Source organism: Podarcis bocagei (assembly GCF_964188305.1).
Source record: "Podarcis bocagei genome assembly, chromosome: 1".
In the NCBI taxonomy this organism is placed as follows: Eukaryota; Metazoa; Chordata; class Lepidosauria; order Squamata; family Lacertidae; genus Podarcis; species Podarcis bocagei.
The window spans coordinates 136,944,012-136,967,384 of record NC_138125.1 but is presented as its reverse complement, the minus strand read 5'-3'; the positions used below and the strand labels follow the sequence as shown (position 1 = coordinate 136,967,384).

At 46.4% G+C, this 23,373-nt stretch overlaps 2 protein-coding genes across 3 annotated transcripts in view; one reads left to right on the top strand and one right to left on the bottom strand.

Annotated features, from left to right (window-relative positions):
- Positions 1 to 2,232: 2,232 nt before the first annotated feature.
- Positions 2,233 to 8,580, bottom strand: YBEY (ybeY metalloendoribonuclease). The gene is made up of 5 exons (XM_081183965.1): positions 8,439 to 8,580; positions 6,139 to 6,418; positions 4,999 to 5,130; positions 3,348 to 3,416; positions 2,233 to 2,366 (listed from the first exon to the last, which is right to left on the bottom strand). Exons 2-5 carry the CDS (start codon positions 6,346 to 6,348, stop codon positions 2,280 to 2,282), a joined length of 498 nt encoding a protein of 165 aa, XP_081040091.1. The 5' UTR covers positions 6,349 to 6,418; positions 8,439 to 8,580; the 3' UTR covers positions 2,233 to 2,279.
- Positions 8,581 to 9,948: 1,368 nt separating this feature from the next.
- The window catches only part of MCM3AP (minichromosome maintenance complex component 3 associated protein), a 48,736-nt gene continuing 35,311 nt past the window's right edge, over positions 9,949 to 23,373 (top strand). The window contains exons 1-9 of one of the 2 annotated variants that reach the window (XM_081192780.1): positions 9,949 to 10,089; positions 10,588 to 10,622; positions 11,598 to 12,850; positions 13,785 to 14,008; positions 15,421 to 15,499; positions 17,425 to 17,572; positions 18,557 to 18,753; positions 20,611 to 20,750; positions 21,278 to 21,475. In XM_081192780.1, the coding sequence (XP_081048906.1) occupies positions 11,680 to 12,850; positions 13,785 to 14,008; positions 15,421 to 15,499; positions 17,425 to 17,572; positions 18,557 to 18,753; positions 20,611 to 20,750; positions 21,278 to 21,475 (2,157 nt within the window). In that variant the 5' untranslated portion in view covers positions 9,949 to 10,089; positions 10,588 to 10,622; positions 11,598 to 11,679. The remainder of the gene's footprint in view (positions 10,090 to 10,587; positions 10,623 to 11,597; positions 12,851 to 13,784; positions 14,009 to 15,420; positions 15,500 to 17,424; positions 17,573 to 18,556; positions 18,754 to 20,610; positions 20,751 to 21,277; positions 21,476 to 23,373) is intronic. The other variant, XM_081192779.1, reaches the window with a different exon arrangement.

Sequence of the window (23,373 nt, the reverse complement as noted above, 5' to 3'; positions counted from 1 at the left end):
AAAGATTGCAACAAGGTAGAGGACAGAGCCCATGGTCTTCTCAGGCCTTTCCCAGAACCACATTGCAACTTGCTTTCTCTCCGGGAACCAGGTCAAAGCACAGGAATGAAACAACGGGAACACTCTGAAAACCCCCTCACCCCCTTTCCTGCCAAGAGTCCACAATAGTCCCAAGACAGCTTTCTGTACATGCTCAGGAACCTCAACATGGGGCAGGACTCCTGAGGGAGGAGAAAGTAGGAGGGAACTGGAAAGGGGTATATATGCTTGTGCCCATGACTGTGAACTTCATGCATGCTTTTTGTGACTTATCACACTTGCTCCTTCTACCAGTTCATGGAGGGTAGAAATAAAAGCCTTTTCTCCGAAACTATTCCTTGAGTGTCTGTTGACTCCCACTTCCCTTTCCCAGGCGCAATATTTTTCCCACCCGAGGGCAAAGCCTCATAAGGCTACAGGGCCAGGCTGAACCACTTTTCCCAATGCCTTTCAGGTTGCCTTGCCAGCCTCCTTGCCAGCGGTGGCGGAAGAAGGGGGCGGGGGGGGCGGGCCACCCCGGGTGTCATCCCTGGGGGGGGGGGTGACATTCGGTGCACCATTGCTTCCGACTGGAGGAGGCAGGCAGGCAGGCGAGCGAACAATGGAGGTGGGTGGGAAGGGGAGAAGAAGAAGCCTGGCCTGGAAGACGATCGCCTACAGCTGGACTGTCAAGTGGATTTAAAGGGTCACTTTGGGGGCGGCGCTGCAAATGCAGTATGTTGACGCAGACCTACTGGATTTAATAACGCTCCTCAGTGAAGGCGTACCTATATCTGATTGAAGCCGCCTAAAGATTAATATTTTCTATATTCAAGGCAGATTAATTCCCTAAGCACAAAGGACACGTACTGAAAATTGGAATTTCATACTCCCTTGTAAGAAATTGTGGCACTCCATAACCACGGCTGGCTGCACCATTGTAACATGCGTTCTCTCTCTCTCTCTCTCTCTCTCACACAGACACAAGACATCACTCCCGAGAACGCGGTTTATCGGGCAAGTCTAGACTTGTCTGCTCAAAAGGAAGTCCCATTGTGTTGGGGACCTGGAAGGAGAGGAGCAAAAGCTCCCTCAACTCAGGACCCAAACCCTGGAACGCACAGGAGGAGAGGTGGGGTGTGTGGGAAGCGGCGCTTCAAAAGGGAAGAAAATGGTTGCTGCCTTTCTCTCTATCTGAGCTGGCTCCCTGCCTGTTACGTTACGTGTGGGGAAACCGTGTGGGGATCCTCTCTGTGTAAATCTTCATGCTGTGCCTGCACACGCCTTCCTACACTCAGGTATTCATGAGTTTCTTTTCCTGAGTAATGGGCTGTGTTTTTGAAGTTGCAAACAAACTCTTTCCTTCTTCTCTCTAACTCTCTGCCCCTCCCCTCCTTCAATAATTTTCCTGTGAGCATAGAAGCAGGTCACTTTTTAAAATAAACAACCCCAAAACCATGACTAATAATAATAATAATAAAAACAACGATGAATTTTCTCCTTCTGTCCAGTCCTTGATATTCTCTACTGCTTCCCAAGTTTAGCTGATAAACCAGAAGAAAATGAGGAGAGAATAGCTACATTTTGTATTCAAGAAGTATACTGTAATCACCAATTCTGTACTTATATAGAACCTACTGCTTCGGGGAGGTGAGATATACAACAAATTGCTCTACTTATTTGAACATCATCATCATCATCAAAGTTGGAAGCTGCTATTTGCTCCGATAGCCCAATTTCTACGTTCATGCCCTCATCCTGATGGCAGGGCATAACCCAAAGAAAGCTGAGCACATTTGAGATCTGAACAATGCCAGGCAGCTGCAAAAGGATATAATGGGACATATGTGTTGTTGCATAAAACAATTTTGCAAACAGTGGGGAGGAGGAAGGCAAGAGGTAAGATGCCCAGACCCCAACTAAGTTGTCGCAGAGTGACGTTTGTAGCCTTACCAATGGATCAATAGGATCTGTTTCAAGGAGAGAAATCCAAGATGTCGTTTTAAAAAACGGAAAGATGAAATCGTATTTTCCTGCCTGTTATGGCTCTTAGTAGTAGGACTGGTAGTATAAAGTCTCCCTCATTTTCTTCATTAAGTGTCTTATTTCCCATTCCAATGAAATCATTATTTTGCAAAACAAGATTAAGTTGCATTCTTACTATATTTCTGTTTGGGGACTTGATAGCAAAACCCACAAATAACGAAAAAAACCTGAACTTTCATTTCTTTTATTTCTGAGCCAACATACAAATATGGCTCCTAGAAGTGGTGTTTGGTCAGTGGTTGCAAATTTGTGTCTGACAATCTGTTTAGCTCCAGAAGAATTTGTGCTTCCTTTTCGTACATCTGAAAAAGAGGTAAGGCAATGGTGATTGCATACATTTCCTTCCAAATAACACAACAATGTCATCTTACAAAATTTGAATCATAGAATAGAACTATAGAGTTGGAAGGGATCCTGACAGTCATCTAGTCCAACTTCCTGCAGTGCAGGAATCCTGACCGCAGCCGGGCTCAAACCACCAACTTTATTGTTAACAGCCAGATGTACTGATCTGTTGCGCCACAGACTCCCTTCATGAATTTGTCACTTACACTGCACATAGGGTACATAAAATTTATGTTTTCTCACCCAATTAATATGCTAGGGCATCTGCAGATGAATCAAGTTGATGAATCAAGTATTAATATTTTGGATTGGATCCCATATTTTGGATGGGATCCATATTTTGCCTATGGATCCCAACGAAGTTGTGGCTTTGTATCTACAAAATGGGGGCCTCTGCAGGAAGGAATCTGCTGAACTGGTCAAAACAGCTTGTCAAGTTGCTGGTCTTGTTAAACACCCTCATTTATGTGACCGAAGAGTCAGCTGTGTTACCATAGAGACAACTGGGTAACACTGCTTTCCAAGAGGGGATAGGCTGTCCACACTCTCACCTGGCTGGAGGTGGCATCTTTTTTAAAGTAGAAGAAAACTAGATGGGGCTGCTCTGTGTGAGTTTGGCTGAAGCTGGAAGCAGAGGAGACACAGAAGCTTGACTGCCACTGTGTGAGGAATTGAAAACTGGCTTTGGGGTCTTCACCTTGGAAACTTAGTGGGGAGGCAATAGCTGTTGGAATGCTAATGCTAAGAGTCCTTCTATACTATCCTCGTTGTGTGTGTGTGTGTGTGTGTGTGTGTGTGTGTGTGTGTGTGTGTGTAAATAAAGCCATCCTAAAGAGTCTCCGCTGACCTTTGTTGCAAACAATTAAACCCTGAGTCTCCCGCTGCTCAGATATTAGGGTGCATGCAGTGAAATTGCTCATCAAAAGGAAAACACTCACCTGCTGCCACTCTGCTTCTGTGCTGTGTTTATAGCCAAGTAAGTGGCACATGCCATGAGCAACTGTTACCTGTGCAAGGGGGAAAATATTTCAGAGTTTCACTTCTGCCCTCTGTGTTCAAGGATCACATTTTATTGGAAACAAACAAAATAATGAACAGATGACTTAGCTCATTATAATTCTCTCCCATGGTTTTAGGGCTAGGCTTTGCTACCAAGTTACTTGGAATTCATTTCATGGAAGTCACTGGCGCATGTCTCAAGAATAAGCAGGCTTGCTTTAGAAAGCAAAATACCGTATTTTTTGCACCATAACACTCACTTTTTTCCTCCTAGAAAGTAAGGGGAAATGTCTGTGCGTGTTATGGAGGGAATGCCTACGGGTGGCATGCCTGCGGATTTTCCTCCTCTAAAAACTACGTGTGTGTTATGGTCAGGTGCGTGTTATAGAGCGAAAAATACAGTATATTTGTTCAGTCTTTTACTGAAATTCAGTTGTGTTTCTTCACTTGTCATGTGTCTTAACTGGAAACCAAGTGGAAGGCAAGGCTACAATATACACACTAAAGAAATGTGTTGCAGAGGAGACAACCAGCCAAAATGTTTACTTTTCAGAGATCACCCATCTTATTTATTTATTTATCAATCATTACATTTATATCCCACCTTTGCTGCAAAGAGCTCAAGGTAGCGTACTTCCCCCTCCATTTTTATCCTCACAACAACCCTGTGATAATACTGTGGTACAGAATCAGAGAATGGTAGAATTGGAAGGGACCCCGGGGTCATGTAGTCCAACCCCCTGCAGTGCAGGAATCTCAACTAAAGCATCCATGACAGATGGCCTTCCAACCTCTGCTTAAAAACTTCGGAGGATGGAGAGTCCACCATCTCCAGAGGGAGACCATTCCACTGTTGAACAGCTGTTACCATCAGAAATTTATTCCTGAAGTTTAGTCGGAATCTCCTTTCTTGTAACTTGAAGCCATTGGTTCAAGTCCTACCCTCCAGAGCAGGAGAAAACAAGCTTGCTTTATCTTCCATGTGACTGCCCTTTAGGTATTTGAAGATATCTCCTCTAAGTCTCCTCTTTTCCAGGCTAAACAGACCCTGCTCCTTCAACCATTTCTCACAAGGTTGGTTTCCAGACCCTTGATCATCTTGGTCACCCTCCTCTGCACACCTTCCAGCTTGTCAACATCCTTCTTAAATTGTGGTGCCCACAACTGGACACAGGACTCCAGGAGTCCATTTGAGGGTGTGGGTAAGGAAGCAAGCTCTTAGCATTGGAGGCAGGGGCACAGTTGCCTTGGTGCCCTGACTGATGCATTCCTTTGGTTCTGCAGTCCTGGGCAACTGTGGCTAGCAGCTGTAGTTGTGCAGAGAGTCTTAGGGAGCAAAGTTTTCCTTCCCTTGACATTAAGATCATGAAGTAGCACAATGGCTTAGATGAAACAAAATATGCCTGCAATGGGGTTTTTTTTGGGTGAAAATCTAATAGTATACATAATGCTAGAATGAAGTGGGGAAATAAAAGAAGCTTCTTTTGTAAATTGAGAAGACCAAGCAAGTTTTAGGGTAACTTGTTAGAACTCTAAAGATAAAAACCAACTTAAGTAGCATGATAACTGAATTAGTAAACATATACTTACTGTAAGAATACTGTAGAAATCTTCCTTATTCTCCTCACACTCTTGATAGATATGTTCTACTCCAAGAAAAATGTCTCCCAAATTGTATTCACCTTGAGCACAAGGCTGGGGCAGCTCCCCTGCTGTCAGATTCTGTGAAGGGAACAGGCCCAAACTATGATCCAAAAGTTACAGACATATATTTTCAAAGTTCCATAACTTTTTTGAACGTTCACAATGGGTATTAATGCAGAGATGACATATGTTGAAACACAATATTGATTTCTAAGCTCCCTGCGACTAATGGAGTTTGTGTGATTGCCTCTGGGCCAGGAAACTGGAATGGTCTGTTTTTATCTACATTCAGAAATTATCAGCTTTGCAGCACGATCCTAACCATGTTTATTCAAAAGTAAACTGATTTTAGTGTGGCTTCTAATTAAATATACTTAGGACTGAAGCACTGTATGCAAATGTACTTTATATTTTCTTTGTTGTTCTTACACTGTAAGCTATCCTGAGAGTTCCAAATGGATTCAGGGACAAGATATTAAATTATGTACATGGATTCAGGGACAAGATATTAAATTATGTACATAAATAAATAAGTGTACTTTGGAGCAGATCATGCTGAACAACACGTGATATGGTTGCTTTGCCGCACTCTTACACATACTTATTCCATGGGGTTTATTGAAATAAGAACATTTAGAACAGTGCTTTCTTAGCTGTAGAGCAGAATTAGAATCTTACATTGTAGGATTATTTGGATGAATTGTGGACAAGTAAAGCTATAAGCATAACAAAGTACTATATGGAAGTACTTTCCAATGGTGGTTAAAAAGAATGATGATGAATGGACCTGCTAATACAAATGATATATCACTTTATTCTTACAAATGAGCATTGCTTATACAGAAGCAGCTATTTGTTTTAAAGAAGCCACAGGCCTTCATCTTCCCCAAATTTAAATATTTCTATGCAGCGTCTGTGTTGTCCTCAAGTCTAAACAAGTATGATTGGTCCATCGAAGGCCCCCAATTACCCACATGTACTTGAAGCCTTAACACGTTTTGTAATATGTCCTATTGTCTTGTTCCTGTTCAAGACAAGCCTCATAAGACTGTTGCTGAACTGGAGAATCGTAAGCAAAATGTTTACCTCATGAAAAGGAAAAGATAACACATCAGTAGGGCTATCCTTCCATCTGTAGTTTCTGTTGAGCAGCTGTATGTGCCTGTTGTTAACACAGATAACACCAAGATCAAACTGCTGCACACCCAAAATGCGACGGATTTGTTCTATATTCTTGCGAAGCGGCACTCTCCTGATAGGGATGGCTCTCTGCAGGTTACGTATGAGCAGGCTCATATCTTTAAAAAGTGAAGACGATGCTCTGCAAAGTAGTGCTTTTCCAACATGATAGTGATAGTTCCAGCAGCTGAAATGGCAGAGATTAGAATCATTGCAGTAGGTTAAGTAACCATAGAACTGTAGAGTTGGAAGGGACTACGAAGGTCATGTAGTCCAACCCCCTGGATTGCAGGAATTGTTTGCCCAACGTGGGGCTCAAACCCACAACCCCAAGATTAAAAGTCTCATGCTCATGAGAGACAAAAGATGAAGAAGTAAAATCAGCAATGATACATTGGGCAAAAGACGGGGGTCATAATATACAATTTGAGTCATGGGAAAAGTTACGGAAAGTGGATTTACGATTTACTACTTGCTGTTCGTTAAAAGAAAATTGTATGAAAATGATGTACCGATTTGCAAAAATGTATTTAAAAATGTCTAATGTATGTCTAATGTATTTTGGAAGTGCAAAGAGAATGAGGGTACATTTAATCATATGTGGTGGACCTGTAAGTCAGCAAAAGCCTTTTGGAAATGATTTATAATGAGATAAAAAAAATGTTTAAAATAACTTTTGTTAAAAAACCAGAGGCTTTCTTATTAAGTATAACAGGAGAAGAGATTATGGAAGGAAAAAAGGCCATTTTTATGTATGCGACGACAGTAGCAAGAATGTTATATGCCCAGGGTTGGAAGGAAGAAAGAACCCCATTGAAAGAAGAATGGATATCAAAATTGATGGACTATGCAGAAATGGCGAAATTGACTGGGAAGATCAGACTAAATTTTTTAGAAATGAATGGATTAATTTTATAGAATATATGAAGGAGCATTGCAAATATTTAAAAACGTCAGGATTGGATTAGCACTTGTAATATAATTGATAAAGAGTATTGAAAAAGGAGATTTACTAGATTGAATAAAAATATTTAGTTCCAGAAAAGAGAAGAGCTAAATATTTGAAACTGGGGAAAGGTTGGAGGGAAGTCGGGGTTGGAAGAACCCCTTAAAAAAATAGTGAAATTGTTATGGATTAATGCAATTAATATTCTATGCAAAAAACTTCTAAAATAAAATACTAAAATAAAAATAAGCAGTCTCTTTTCCTGCAGGATCCCATCTAAGATGACATGCAGACTATCCCCCACCCCACCCCACCCCAATCTTATAACACTGTGTTCTAACAGTTGTGATTTTCTAGTGTCAGTCAATGTTTTGGGGATGTTTTGCTAAATGCGTGTTAGTGTGAGTTTCTAGAGTTGTCTTTCAGAATTTAGATCCCTTTCCATTGTCAATGGAAGTTAAACCTACCAGGATTAGATAGATAGATAATTTATTACGGTCGTAGACCAGCTTACAAAACACACTTGGGGGTACAATCCCAGAAGGAAAGCAAACATTTAAAACAATGTACAACAGTAAATTAACATTTTATAAATGCGATCAGTGTATAGACACTTAAAAGTCTACCGCAGAGAGATGACCCAGAGTCACCCATGGAACCGAGTTGAGTGCGTTCGAGTTGCCCTCCGTGGCAACCCGGAAGTAACGGAGTGCGTTACTTCCGGGTTTCGCCACTCATGCATACGCTCAAAATGACGTCACGCGCATGCGCAGAAGCAGCGAAAAGCGACACGTGCACGCAGACGTGCCGTTGCTAGTTATGTTTGCTTCTGGATGTGAACGGGGCTCCGGAACGGATCCTGTTCGCATCCCGAGGTACCACTGTACTTGTAAGTTGCTGTGGAAAGGTTTGTATCCTGAAAAGCAGGATGCAAGTAATTGCAATAAACGAATGTAGGACCAGTCTGGAAAGTTGGCCTTGGTGAAGATTTGACGTTTTCATCCCCAAAAAGTTTTTGATTTGAGTTTCTACTGAATTGAGGCTGCATTTTAATCTTGTATTTTAATCTTTTTTTATGTTGTATTTTAATCAATTGCTTTTATACGTGGTGTTAGCAGCTCTGAGTTGGCTGGGGAGGGCGGGGTATAAATAAAACTTATTACATGTATTATTATTATTAGAAATATAACAATATATTTGTTATATTCATCATCATCTTCGAACCGTTTTCTCGAAGGTGCAATAAAGCTACATAGCTTACCTTCCCCCGCCCCGTCGAGGGGAACCTCCGGCTCGCTCCGGTTTCCCGGGCAGAAGGGAAGGCGAGCCCCGGCTTCCCTCTCCGGAAGCTCGAGGGACTCTGCTTTCCTGTGTGGAGGCGCTTCCGCCATAGAGCAGGCGCAGGGAAAGAGCGCCGCCGACCCTTCCCTGCTCGGCCAAGCTCCTCTCTGGCCGGCTGCGCTTGGATGCCAGGGCGAAGCGACCCCTCCGATTGCCGCCCTTGCAAGAAGCCCACCCGGCCTGCAACTGGCCCCCGTAGCCCTAAAGCAGGACACCCGCCCCCTGCCCCGCTTGGATGCGTTTATTACCAATGCCATGTAATTTAGGAGTTGCTTGCTTGTAGGGAGAGGAAACCCTCGAAGCAAAGGTTTACCAAAACAAACAGTAAAAGCACCGAAACATTTACCAGCCGTGCTTCTAACGGCCTGCCAAAGTAAAAGCACAACGGAAAAGACTAGATCATATAATAATAATAATAATAATAATAATAATAATAATAATAATAATAATAATATTTTTTTATTTATACCCCGCCCATCTGGCTGAGTTTCCCCAGCCACTCTGGGCGGCATCTAATCAGGTGCTAAAAACAACACAGCATAAAAATATGGAACGCTTCATCATGCCTGAACAAGGAGGTCTTCGGCAGGCGCCCAAAGGGCACCGCGATGGGGCTGCCAGCCAGGCGGGGTTGGGGGAGAGCGGGGCGCTCGGGCAAGCGGCCCACGCGCACCGGAGGGACCTCTGCCCCGAGGAGACTGCTCCCACGCCGCCCGGCAATCCGTAGGCAGGGAGTTCCAGCGGGTCTCCAGGGGCAGCGCCACTTGGGCCGGTCTCGCTGCAGGACCCTGGTGCCCAGGGCTCCCTCAGGGGCCTTCGAGGGCGGCGGCCCCCTCCCCGCGCCCCCGTCCTCCCGGGGGAGGGAGCAGCCAGCGGCTTCCCGCCTACCGGAGGTCGAGGGGCCTCGCGGGGGCTGTGTAACTCCCTGCCTCTGGAGCTGCCCCGCCCGCAGGCGCCTTTGCGTTGCTCTTTTCGACAAAATCTGAATCCAGGTGAACGTCGCCCAGGCTCACTATTTTAACTTGGCCATATTTTAAACGGAGGGTCGTGATTCTTTTCGTCGATGTTGCCGTTTTATCTTTTTGCAAACCGCCCCGATGTTTCCTTGCAATTAAGCGGCGCCTAATTTGTTACGAAATAAACAGGCAAGCCAATAATAGGCTCGGCCTGCAAATCCCAGCAGCTGGACGGCCTTCCACAGCCTCTGAGACGCTGCAGAGGTATTGCACTTTTTGTATTGCTTTATGAAATTCGTACACCGCTCAGTTGTATCCATGATGATAATAACAACAACGCCTCGAAAGCGTTCCCTACTGCGCATGCGCTTCGGGCGGGGGAGGCGGGGCCGGCCTCCGCTTCGCGAGCCCGTCCAGACGAGGAGGCGGGGCCCGGTTGCCGGGAGCGAAACGTCACTTCCGTCTCCTGCCCTGAAGAGGCGGAAGCTGCTGCCTGAGGGAGCCCGTCGTTCTGGGAGCGTCGCCGAAGCCTCTCTCGTGACGCGACGCTCGTGGGCGCCCGGCGGGGCAGAGGCGCTTCCGGGGCCCCGAGGCGGCTCTCCGCGGCGGCGGCGGGTGAGGAGAAGTGTCTCTGCGCCCGGCGCCCTTCCTGCCCGCTTCCCGCGACACTTCGAGGCCGGGGCGGGGGGTGGGGCTGTTTATGGCGGGCGACCTAATTCGGATGTGCTCGTTTGCAGCCCGCCTTTTCCCTTGACAGGGACCCAAGGCGGCTTACGGATAGGAAAAAGGGCAGCTAAAAACATGGGGGGGGGGACACGACGACAAAAACAACACGATCATTGGGGGGGGGGGAAGGATAGAGTTGGAACTGCATAAAAAACATGTCCATAAGTTCCTAAGTGTATTGTACTGGCCAAAGGCCATGACAGACTTGTAGCAGTAGCATTCATTAGATAAAGCAGAGGATATGAGCCAACATCCAAGATGAAAGAGAAGGAAGATAACTGACACAAGCAAGAGTAAATCTAGCTTGATTTCGGATTAAACCCCCAAATCACCAAAATAATGTACAAGCTATTTTATCTAACGCCTTTTTCCTGATTCGTTTTGCAGCCAATGCATTGAGGACTGCTGTCTGTGTTACAAAGGTATTTACCGTTAAACATGCAAATAAAGGGTCCAAAAGCAATCTCCTTCATCTCTATGTAAGAGGTAGGCTAACCGATAACGAGTGATGCCTGAGGTTGACCACAAATGCAAAGTCTACCTGCCTATGGGATCTTTTTCTAGCTGTCATCCAAGACTGCAGTGGGCTAAAAACGTGGATAATTACAACAAAAACAGCATGGTATCAGCCCTTCCATTTTTTATTTTATTTGACTCAATATTTCTATTCCGCTTTTCCAGCAACAACTGGAGGCTCAAAGTAGCTCACAGTAATTACAATGGGAGAAACCATTGTAAACACTATTAATATAAAACACAGCAGCCTATAAATAAAGCAAACAACAAGTTTCCTGGTGTGCACTGTAATCCAAAATGTTTGGAGGGCACCAGATTGGGGAAGGCTGGCTTGCACCCTTGTCACTTCAGACAGCAGTGCCGCATATGACTACCGTAGATTCCGGCGTATTAGGCGACTGGGCGTATTAGACGACCCCCCCAAATTGGCAACTGCAATTTGGGGGTTCGTTTTATAAGCCCAGTCGCGTAATACGCTGGGCAGCTCCGTGCCAGGAGAAAGCCGCCCTGCGCGGAGCAGAGCCCGCCGCCCGCTGCTGCTGCTGCTTCCGAATATGTGTAATTTATTTATAATTGATGTCATGCTCAAACTGGTCTTGATGATGAGAGAACTGGTACTGACATTTTCAATGGGATCTCTTGATCAAGAGCTTATGAAGAAAAGCTGTTTTAATGAAAAGGCTATTAATAGAATAGGTTCTCATATTGTCATATTGTGATTAAATGTATTTATGATAGGTCCTTAATAATATGATTCAGCACTAGATGTAGCTAATGTGTTGCTAGAGCATATGTGAAATGTTTACATTTTCCTGAAACAATTTCTTAATTAAAAGAATTGTATTGATATTACAATATGTCCTACTTATTTTGTTTTGCAGATTATGAGAACAATGGGTTAGGAGTTGAAAGCTACCACATTCTAGGTGGGAGAATCTATTGCGTAGATGGCTGGTTGTGAAGATGAATCCCAATACACCTTTTAGTGGACAGCCACCTGGAGTTTTCCAGACTCCACCTGGCACTTCAGCAGGAATATTTCCAGTTCAGCCACCATTCCAGTTCAGTCAGCTTCCTGTCTTTGGGCAGAACACTGGTGGACTGTTAAAGAATCCAGGGTTTGCACCCCACTCTGACTTCACCATAACTTCAGGACTGCAACCTTCAGGGCAAGGTTTAGGATTTGGGCAACCCCCAGGATTTACCCAGCCTTTTCCCCTTGGACAAACAACTTCCTTTGTGACTTCTCTGCCAACTAGCTCTTCCATTGCTGGCAAGCAAGGATTCAATTTTAATCCACCTACGAATCTTGGGGGTTCTCAGAATACTTCTAGTTTTGGAGCTACGTCTGGAGAAACTTCTGGCAGTAGTTTTGGGAGGCCACATTTCAGCTTCAAACCCCCCGAGAATGCTTTGTTTCAGCCTATCTTTGGCACTGGCTCAGAACAAGAGAAACTGCCAAATCAGATAACGCCAACTCCATTCACATTTTCCTTACCAGGTGCTAGTGGATCTGGAAGCGTAGCCCCCTTTGGTATTTCTCAAGAGAGCAGCAGTTCAAGTGTAAATACAAGCTTTTCAAAACCTGCAAGCAGTAATACTTTAGTGCCTTCATTCAGTAGTCCTTTACCAAGCAAGATCACAGAGGATGATAAAAAAAGGCCAATAAGTCTCTTTGGGAACCCTGGTAGTTTTACCTCTTTTTCTAACTCATCTGTTGGGTCTTTGGGTCAAATTAATAAAGTAAGCAAACCAGAACATGAAGAATTGCTACCTTCAGGTGAGTCACTTCCCATCCTTAGGAAGGGGAAAAAGAGGAAAGAAGAGCAGGAGCCTTCTCCAAGAAGACACGATTATGATGCTGTGGATGAGCCAGAGCTGCTGGCAAGGAGCGAACATTCTTCTGTTAAGCCCCCAGTCAAGCTGAATCGGCCCCGTGGAGGTGGCCTCTTTAGCAGAACATTGCAAGATATGCTGAAAAGCAATAAGAAGGAGTCCAAAATGGAAAGAGTTTCTCTAGAGTCTGGAGAAATTGAGCAGACGAGTATGGCAGGGGGAACTCAGTCTGGTTTTGCAATGGTTAGGTCATCAGCAACAAAGAAAAAGGAAGAAAATAAGGCAGCACTGAAGGAAGGTAAGCATCAACCCCACCCCCAGCAAGAATTAGTATAATGAGAACATGGCAGTCACTTGTATTTAAAACACAGTGGTACCCCGCAAGACGAACGCCTCGGAAGACGAAAAACTCGCTAGACGAAGGAGTTTTTCGTTTTCCTAGCCGCTTCGCAAGACGCATTTCCCTATGGGCTTGCTTCGCAAAACGAAGCTTGCCCCGCAAGCTCCAGGGATAGCGGGGAAGCACAGCGCGTCTTCCCCGCTGTCCCCGGACCTCTTTTGAAGCAAGGGGCGGCGGGGAGAAGATCGCTTCTCCCCGTTGCCAGCCCCGCAATCTCCGGGGACAGAGGGGAAGGCGCGCGCGGACCCCTTTTGATTCTCCCCGCTGCCCCTTCCCTTGCTTTAAAACAGGTCCGGGGACAGAGGGAAAGGCGCGCGGCGCTTCCCCTCTGTCCCCGGACGGTCTCCATAGGAACGCATTGATTGATTTTCAATGCATTCCTATGGGAAACCGTGCTTCGCAAGACGAAAAACTCGCAAGAAGAAAAAACTTGCGGAACGAATTAATTTCGTCTTGCGAGGCACCACTTCACATGCCACATGCTTTTGCTCAGCTGGGATGTGTCTTTGGACTGCGTTGATGCCTTTTGCTTTTCTCCATAGAAGACAGAGAGGTTGTGTCCGTACATATGTCCTCCCTCCCTCCCTCCCTCCCTCCCTCCGACTTTCACATGGTTGGACAGTAGCCTGGCTTACCATGATCTGTCTTTTTCTCTTCCTCTGGCTCTGCTCATCCCTGGCAAGTGGGCAATCCCTGGAAGGTTGCCCATTTTTTCTCTGTTTTGTTTGTTGTTTTACATTCATTAGTCTGTGGTGTCTACTTAATAATAAATGCTTTTTTAAAAAATCTACATTAATGTTTGATATAATGAAAGGCTGTTTCTCCCCTAAAGAGTCTACCATCTCCAACCCTTTGCGTCGAAATCAGAACAGGGGGAGCACAGAGAGCCTTGGAGGCTTGTCATCAAGTGACCTTACAGTCATCCAGTACAAAAATATTCCGGACCATCTAAATAACAGAAACGTTCTTGAGAATCACTTGAAGAAATTTATTCGATTCCAACGGATCCGTACCAATGTAAACAAAAAGCTGGCTATTGTACACTGTTTTGATCATGTGAGTTCTTAAATATTAATAGAAAATCAGAAGTGTTAAACTTTTACATGCATAGTTTTTGTACAGATATGTGCTAATGTGGTGAAGCATGGGAAACAAATATAATAAATCATGATGATGATGATGATGATAATTTAGAATTATTCCCACTACAGCCTCTCGTTCTGGAAATTCATGGGTTGACAGATAGACCTTTATAATATAGAAAATGTTGGTAGTAGGGTAATGTTAGCTGCACTCTAACTTAGGGCACAAGTCTTGTTGAAAGCAGTAGGATTTCAGGGTCTGTGACGACGAGATGCAAATTTTGTTTGGGAATGACCAGCTCAAACGTTTCCTGCAGTTGTTTATTGGCAAGTATTGTCTGTTGCTCTATATATTCATAGTAAAAATTGCAGCCTTCTCAATAGAAAAGTCCTGGGGAACAGTAACAGTAATTTTCAACAAATTAAGACAGGAAAGCCTTGACAATACTAGTGTTTCAGAATGAATTTAGTTATTTCTGCAGACGCAGCACCTTAGAGACAAGAAATTGCACACCTTGCATAGAATGCAGAGGATTTATATTGGATGCATTCCTGAGTCTTGGCACTTGACTATCCATCTGTTAAGGGTGGCAAGTAGGTTCACAATGGGACACTGGTTTCAGGGATGCATTGGGATCACTTATCAGATGCAGTGGGAGCTGGTTCAAAAAGGTAACACTGCACACTTAATGAGGGGAAGCATGCTTTCCTAATGCCTTCCTAAAGAATATTTGGTAAAGTGGCAACGTGAACCTCGGTTTATACAAGGTGGACACATTTTGTGTCATTGAAGTGGCATTTGGACAGATGGTTCTTATAGAATTGTAGAGTTGGAAGGGACCCTGAGGAATAGTCTGGACACATAATATTGTTCTAAAAGGGCCATTGCAATACGCAGCTTTTTAACATTCTTCTTCAAAATGTTCTCTGAAGGTTCCTTTTGTGAATGTTCCTCTTGTTAATTGTGAGGACATTTGTTCCACACAGTCATGGTTGGGTCTATTGCTTCTAACAGGAGGTGGTTTCTTGCATATTTGCAGTTCACCTTTACAGATTTTTGGCTATGTTTTATTCCTTGTGCGCTATTCTAATGCTTTTCTGCTTAGTTGGCCCCTCCACTGGGTGCAGTGCTTTCTCTTAAGTGGGCATGTCAGCTATAGTTTATCTCGCACTGAGAGTGGGTCCTACCAGAGAAGAAGGTGGGAAGCTCTGTATAAGCCCTGCCTCCAAAGCCTATATGGGGGAATGATCTTCACAAAGTTGTTATCCTGTCTCCAAAGAGAAGGGAGATTCATGGTAGTTGCAGTGTTTTGTTGACGAAGTTATCAGGTATGTGATATACTATTCTAACCCCAACTAGCCCTTCTACTGAATACTGTTTTTCAGGCATCTGCAGTTTTGGCTAAGAAGAAGGCAAAGGAGTTACATAAAGAAATAGTGGCCTTTTGGCACAAGAAGAAAGCAAGTAAGTTACCTAATTGTATACTTGTAAAATGCCTGCTAGTGGGTTGGGTTTATGTTTCAGAGGGAGGGTCCTCTGCAGTCATGCATTGTACTGCTCTGAAGCGCAGCAGAGGCCACCATGGAGAGGGGCTGCTCCGGGGTGGCACCCTCCTTTTGGGGTGCTCTCTACCTCTTGCTTTGAGTGCCTTTTTGTTTCCCCAAACTTTCTGCCCTTTCACTTTGGTTGATGAGTTTTGCTTGGATCCTGCTTTCTCAGGGTCGGCCCCCCCCCCCCCGAGCTTTAATGTATTAGACGAAAATCCAAGCCCTGCCTCTGGCACAGCAGTACTTTATGGAGCCACAGGGCCAGGCCACATCCATGGCTAGGGTGCAAAGTGTGTCATGGGGATGGGGGTGGCCACAGCAAGATCACTCCAGCAGCTTGGTCGAAATGAACCTTCCACTGATAATTTACTCCATGGAAACTCATTTTTAGAACTGTGTAAGTTTCATAAAAAGGGACAAAGGGGGAATCCAGAAAAAAAGTGAAAATCTGATAGAAGCATGGTATAAAGGAGTGCCCCATATTTGGCTTAGATGTGACTGGGTAGATGCCAGTAAACTGATCAGTAAAATGCTTCAGAAGCAAAGTGGTACAATGCACTTCAGTGCCATTAAAATCAATAGGGCTGTGTTAGCGGCTTTTGATATCTACCATAACATCCTTCTGGACCGTCTAGAGGAGTTGGGACCTGGAGGCACGGTCATACAGTGGTTCCGCTCCTTCCTCCTGGTCCGTGTTCAGAAAGTGGTGTTGGGGGATGAGTGTTCAGACCCCTGGGCTCTCGCTTGTGGGGTGCCTCAGGGATCCGTCCTCTCCCCCATGATTTTCAACATCTACATGAAGCCACTGGGAGGGATCATCAGGGTTTGGGCTGGGTGTCCATCAGTATGTGGATGATACCCAGCTCTACCTCTCTTTCAAATCAGAACCAGTGAAGGTGATGAAGGTCCTGTGGAGGTGGTTGGAGGATGGATGGCGGCTAACAGATTGAGGCTGAATCCTGACAAGACAGAAGTACTGTTTTGGGGGGACAGGAGGTGGGCAGGTGTAGAGGACTCCCTGGTCCTGAATGGGGTAACTGTGCTCTTGAATGACCAGGTGTGCAGCCTGGGAGTCATTTTGGACTCACAGCTGTCCATGGAGGTGCAGGTCAATTCTGTGTCCAGGGCAGCTGTTTACCAGCTCCATCTGGTAGGCAGGCTGAGACCCTATCTGCTCACAGACTGTCTTGCCAGAGGTGCATGCTCTAGTTATCTCCCGCTTGAACTACTGCAATGCGCACTATGTGGGGCTACCTTTGAAGGTGACCCAGAAACTACAACTAATCCAGAATGCGGCAGCTAGACTAGTGACTGGGAGCGGCTGCTGAGACCACATAACACCAGTCTTGAAAGATCTACATTGGCTTCCAGTACATTTCCGAGCACAATTCAAAGTGTTGGTGCTGACCTTTAAAGCCTTAAACGGCCTTGGCCCAGTATACCCGAAGGAGCTTCTACACCCCCCGAGGGCCTTCTGGCGGTTCCCTTACTGCGAGAAGTGAAGTTACAGGGAACCAGGCAGAGGGCCTTCTCGGTAGTGGCGCCCGCCCTGTGGAACGCCTCCCACCAGATGTCAAAAGGATCAAACAACTACCAGACTTTTAGAAGACATCTGAAGGCAGCCCTGTTTAGGGAAGCTTTTAATATCTGAAGGACTATTGTATTTTAATATTTTGTTGGAAGCCGCCAAGAGTGGCTGGGGAAACCCAGCCAGGCAGGCAGAGTATTAGTATTAGTATTATTTCTAGTAAGAGTTGGTTCATTGGTTGCATATGAATAAAAGGTCCCATGTTTGATCACTTGGTTTAATCTCTAGTCTTCTATGTCATTCAATTTGCAAAGGTCCTAATAAGAAAGACTATTCCTCTAAGGAGCAGAAGGCAGACGAAAGTGAAGGGAGGCAGGCCAGTGAACAACTGAGTCATCAGCATTCTCCACTTAGCAAGTCCTTAATCCGTTCCACTGGTAGCGGAAACTTGTCAAACAAAAGGTATGTGTCCATCAGTAGAGTCTTTCTATAAAAATTAATGTACTGTAATGTATCTGTCGTAAGTGCTGTTATTGTTAGATCAGAAATAGGGAATCTGGCCGGCCCTCCAGATGTTGGACTACAACTCCCATCAGCCCCAGCTGAAATGACCAGTGTTCTGGGATAATGGGAGTTGGGAGTCCGCAGCATCGGGAGGGCCACAGGTTCTTCATCTCTGATTTAGAGAGAGAGAGAGAGAGGTTTCAAACAGGAAAATCTAGTTCTGTTATGTAGTGGCAGTTTGAATATAAGGGCAATTCATGTAGAGTAGATTTTAGAATGGTGTCATTGAAGTCATTGCACTTGATGTGGTCCACTGCAGGCAGAAAGATCAGCAAAGGACATAACAAAACAAAGGATGTGACAGTCAACATGGGTACCAGGTTGACCCATGAGGCTGTTCCCCACAGACCACATCCACCTGCCACACATCTGACCTGTTCTTTGCAAGTGGAGTCCCCTGTCAGCACTGAGCTTGCCTGTTCCATTTGGAAAAGGCTTGCATTCAAATCACCTCATTTTCAGAGTGGCTGGAAACAGAGCAAGCCTCTTGGAAGACATGGTCCAGGCACCAGTCAACTGACTGGTGCTGGGAGCACACCTTCAAAGGAGGTTGCTGTAACTGTCGCTTACAGCAAATCCCCTTTGAACTTTGGCAGTTGTCAAGTGCCTCATGTCATCATAATGTCAAGCGACAGGTGGGTGGTGTTGCCCCCCCAATCACAGGTGGCCTGTGAAAGGATTATGATCTGAAGATCTGGTCTGCCAGCCAGATCCAGTTCCATGCCCCATACCCTTGTGTTCCGTGCAGTTTACATGCTCAACATGTCAGGCTGTTATGGGGAACTGGAGACTTCTGTGCGTCCTGAGTCCTGCCTAGCTCCTTCCTTTCCACTCAGTTGAGGAATGTGAACTTGTTTTAAAATGTCCTCCTTTTGGTTATAGTTCTCCAGCTAAGAAGCAAGGCCTTAAAAAGTCTCTGCAGTTTGAAGCCTATGCTTTTGACTCGGGTTCTGAAGGCCATGGTCCAGAGATTTTTGAAGCCTCGGCATCCTCTCTTAGCAGCCTTGTGGGCCTAGTGGCTGAGACCTCTGAGGACAAATATCGTGTTCTAGACCAGAGAGATAAAATTATGCGGCAAGGTAAGAGTTTATGAATTTGGATTGAAAAAGTGTCTGGGATACATACAGGGCTGTCCAGGTGATTCACATCCACAATGTGAGTGGGTGTGAATGCATCACACAGCTGTGTAAATATCACCACAAAACAGTCATGGGGGAGTACGGGAAAACATTGAATTGATTCAGCCTGCACATAATCTAAATCTCCTGGGATCATATTTAGGATTTAATTGACAAATCAGTTAGTTGACTAATATAATTTAACTGTCTAATTAGTTAACAATATTAAAGAAGTACTCCATGTTAGTCTTACATGGTGTATAAATATCAATTTTTCCCGAAGACTGAAGGTATGGAACTAAAATATTTCCTTTAGGGTGGGGTGGGGGGCAAAAAAATGAAGATACTGAAAACTGTTAACATAGTAACAACACAATCCTAACCATGCGTACTCAGAAACATGCCCTATTGAATATAATGGAACTTACTCCCATGTAAATGGGGTTAGGATTGCAGCCTAAATTAGAACGCCCAAAGATATTTAGCAATTTCCTATAAACCCTTTCCTCATGTTCTCTCCATACATTCCTTCAGCATGTGGAAGGTGTGTGTGTGTGTGTGTGTGTGTGTGTGTCCGTCCGTCCATGTCCCCATTCTCCGCATGTACAAGGTGAGAAGGCTCTCTGTGCTTACAACTAAATGCCCATAAGGAGTTTCTCCCAATCAAGGGAGTCGGCCTCCTTGGTCTGTGGTGACCTGGAAGTCTTATGCCTGGAAGAGTTATGCCTGGTAGGTGGGGGTGCAGTCAGGAGTGACAAATCTGCTCCACCTCAGGCGAATGGAATACTGGAAGAAGGCTACAGTCTCAGCTCAAGCAGCCGTGACAGATGACCATCCAACCTCTGCTTAAGAGCCTCCAAGGAAGGAGAGTCCACAGCCTACCAAGGGAGTCTGTTCCATGTTCAACAGCTCTTACTGTCAGAAAGTTTTTCCTGATTTTGAGTTGGAATCTCCTTTCTTGTAACTTGAAGCCATTGGTTCGAGCCCTACCCACCAGAGCAGGAGAAAACAAGCTTGCTCCTTACAGTATTGAAGCTGTGCAGATCACCTGTATTCTGCTCAAGTATATTATTAATTTGTTTGGTAAAAGAATGTGTTTTTTTGAAATGGAAAATTTTCCATGGGAAAACTGTTGGTGGGAGAAAGTTTTCCATCCCACAACATTATCATAGAGAAGGGTCTCCCAGAGGGTTCCCTATGCACGTAAATGGAGTGTCACTTTAAAAGAGGAAAACATAGCTAGATCCTGGCCATTATAAAGGCTGGTTCATTCTTAGAAACTCTATAAAAAGGATTCCCCCCTGTGATGGGACGATGAGCTGCTTGTGCGTAAAATCCAAGTCCCTCAGAGTTTGGTCAAGTTTGCAAACCTCTGTCTGTAACGGAGCCCCTTAAACATGGCTCCGTCAGTCGCTAGCAGATTCCGACAGTGGTTGCTTTCGGAATTGCTTCCAACATAAAAGCTCCTTAACGGAAACATGTCTTCTGGACTCTCTGCGTGACAGTTTCCGGCGAGGAGTGGGTGTCCCTACAGGAGGTCCTGAAACCTCCCCACTGTCCTCGCTGGAAGTGTCTCTGAGCCATCCCTCCAGCTCACTTTCCCTCAGCTCACCTCTCCCCCTACTGGTTCCCTCTTCAGCTGCTGAGTCTCTCCCAACCTGTGTGAGCCCTTTCACCTCCCTTCCTTCCGATGGCAGTTCCCTGACACCCCCCTTCCCAGTTAGATGATCATTTGTACCAAGTTAACCTTTTTTCATGATAAATGCAGAAGATCCCCCCGGGGCAGACTATTGAAACTTTGATTTCTTTCTTTTTAAGCTCGAGTAAAACAAATAGATCTTGGCAAAGCTAAAACATTCGTTGGCACATGCCCAGACATGTGTCCAGAAAAAGAGCGTTATATGAGAGAGACGAGGAACCAGCTTAGTATCTTTGAAGTGGTCCCAGGAACTGACAAGGTAGTATTGAACAAACACCTTTTGTATTAAGGTACTGCTACCAAGGCCAATACCGAGAACAACTTGGCCACTTATTTATTATAGTTCCATACTTACGGAAATAAAACTTCGTAAATTACACTAACTTGGATTGAGGCCTAGAAGAGCATGGAAGCTAAGGATTGTTGATTGGAGGTGAAAAATGAGGGAGGGAAAATTGGCCTGATCAGTCCCATAGCAGCGGCTTGTATCCTGTGCTTTCTGCATGTATTCCCAGATGGATATAAGTAAAGTGGTGCAAACCAGCCATAGTGAAGTTTAACAAACCTTTGGTTTCATGTTATCTGGAAATATTGACAGAAGTCATTTAACTTCCTTAGTGAAGATTGAGAGTGATTGGTTAAAAAGATTTAAACAATGGCAAAAATATTTTTCAGTCTCATCTTGCCTGGCACATGGACCATGCCTGCAGAGGTGTTGCTGCTGCTGCTGCTGCTGCTGCTGTTATTGTTGTCATCCTTAAGAATTTATTTTGTTTTCTCTCTGAGGTTGACCATGCAGCAGCAATAAAGGAGTACAGCAGGTCTTCAGCAGACCAGGAGGAACCTTTACCACATGAACTGAGGCCTTCAGAGGTGTTGAGTATGACCATGGACTACTTAGTGACGCAAATTATGGATAAAGGAGAAGGAAACTACCGGGAGTGGTACGATTTTGTATGGGATAGAACTCGTGGAATAAGGAAGGTAACCACTTTGGGGTGAAGCCCTTAGATTTGACAGGATGCAAGCTAGACTCATCCAAATTATTGATTAGACATCTGTGAATGAAAAAGGAATCCTGAAGTTGCCAACGGGGTGCTGTTTCATATTTCACTTTGGGTGGAGGGTGAAAGACTTGGGTGGCTAGGGGGGTACGGGGTTTAAAGGGCTGCTCTTTCATATGCACAGAATTGAATTGCAGGCAGAGGATCTTCAGATCATTCGTTGTGCTTCTTTTTTTTTATCTCATGACGGTAGCAGTGTAGTTAGCACATCCCAGGCAAGCAGCTTTGTTTATTTAAAGAATATACAGTGGTACCCCGCAAGACGAATGCCTCGCAAGACGGAAAACCCGCAAGACGAAAGGGTTTTCTGTTTTGGAGGCGCTTCGCAAGACGAATTTCCCTATGGGCTTGCATCGCAAGACGAAAGCCCATAGGGAAATGCTGGCGGTCGGGAGCAAAGACTTTTGCCCACAGCCGGCCTTCAGAAGAGGACCTCTTCTGAAGGCCGGTGGGGGGCAAAAGTCTTTGCTCCCCCCCCGCCTGCCTTCCCCCCGCCTGCCCCGGCGATCTTAAAATGCTGGCGGGCGGGAGCGAAGCGTTCGCTGCCGACCCCCAGCATTTTGAAATCTCCCCGTGTCCCGGGAAGGTTTTAAAATGCTGGGGGTCGGGAGCGAAGCGCTGCCGACCCCCAGCATTTAAAAATCTCCCCGTGTCCCGGGAAGGTTTTAAAATGCTGGGGGTCGGGAGCGAAGCGCTGCCGACCCCCAGCATTTAAAAATCTCCCCGTGTCCCGGGAAGGTTTTAAAATGCTGGGGGTCGGGAAGGAAGCGCTGTCGACCCCCAGCATTTTAAAATCTCCCCGTGTCCCGGGAAGGTTTTAAAATGCTGGGGGTCGGCCCATTTTAAGATCGGCCCCTGCTTGGGTGAGATGCCGGCAAGCCTTGCGCGCAAGGCTTGGGGCGGCAGCCTGCATCCCGAAGCAGGGGGTGAGCTGCGGAGCCCGCCCCCTGCTTGGGGGAGATGCCGGCAAGCCTTGCGCGCAAGGCTTGGGGCGGCAGCCTGCATCCCGAAGCAGGGGGTGAGCTGCGGAGCCCGCTCCCTGCTTGGGGGAGATGCCGGCAAGCCTTGCGCGCAAGGCTTGGGGCGGCAGCCTGCATACCGAAGCAGGGGGTGAGCTGCGGAGCCCGCCCCCTGCTTCAGGCAGATGTCGGCAAGCCTCGCACGCAAGGCTTGGGGCGGCAGCCTGCATCCCGAAGCAGGGGGTGAGCTGCGGAGCCCGCCCCCTGCTTCAGGCAGATGCCGGCAAGCCTCGCGCGCAAGGCTTGGGGCGGCAGCCTGCATCCCGAAGCAGGGGGTGAGCTGCGGAGCCCGCCCCCTGCTTCAGGCAGATGCCGGCAAGCCTCGCGCGCAAGGCTTGGGGCGGCAGCCTGCATCCCGAAGCAGGGGGTGAGCTGCGGAGCCCGCCCCCTGCTTCAGGCAGATGTCGGCAAGCCTCGCGCGCAAGGCTTGGGGCGGCAGCCTGCATCCCGAAGCAGGGGGTGAGCTGTGGAGCCCGCCCCCTGCTTCAGGCAGATGTCGGCAAGCCTCGTGCGCAAGGCTTGGGGCGGCAGCCTGCATCCCGAAGCAGGGGGTGAGCTGCGGAGCCCGCCCCCTGCTTGGGTGAGATGCCGGCAAGCCTTGCGCGCAAGGCTTGGGGCGGCAGCCTGCATCCCGAAGCAGGGGGTGAGCTGCGGAGCCCGCCCCCTGCTTGGGGGAGATGCCGGCAAGCCTTGCGCGCAAGGCTTGGGGTGGCAGCCTGCATCCCGAAGGAGGGGGTGAGCTGCGGAGCCCGCCCCCTGCTTGGGGGAGATGCCGGCAAGCCTTGCGCGGGCAGCCTGC

Bases quoted from the DNA above. Each gene is read 5' to 3' on its own strand.
- YBEY (XM_081183965.1), bottom strand. From the start codon at position 6,348: ATGAGCCTGCTCATACGTAACCTGCAGAGAGCCATCCCTATCAGGAGA. The intron at 5,131-6,138 runs GTAAACATTTTG...TTCCCTTCACAG, and splicing joins TATCTTTTCCTTTTCATGAG to AATCTGACAGCAGGGGAGCT. The intron at 2,367-3,347 runs GTGAGTGTTTTC...CCTCTTTTTCAG, and splicing joins CAGAAGCAGAGTGGCAGCAG to ATGTACGAAAAGGAAGCACA.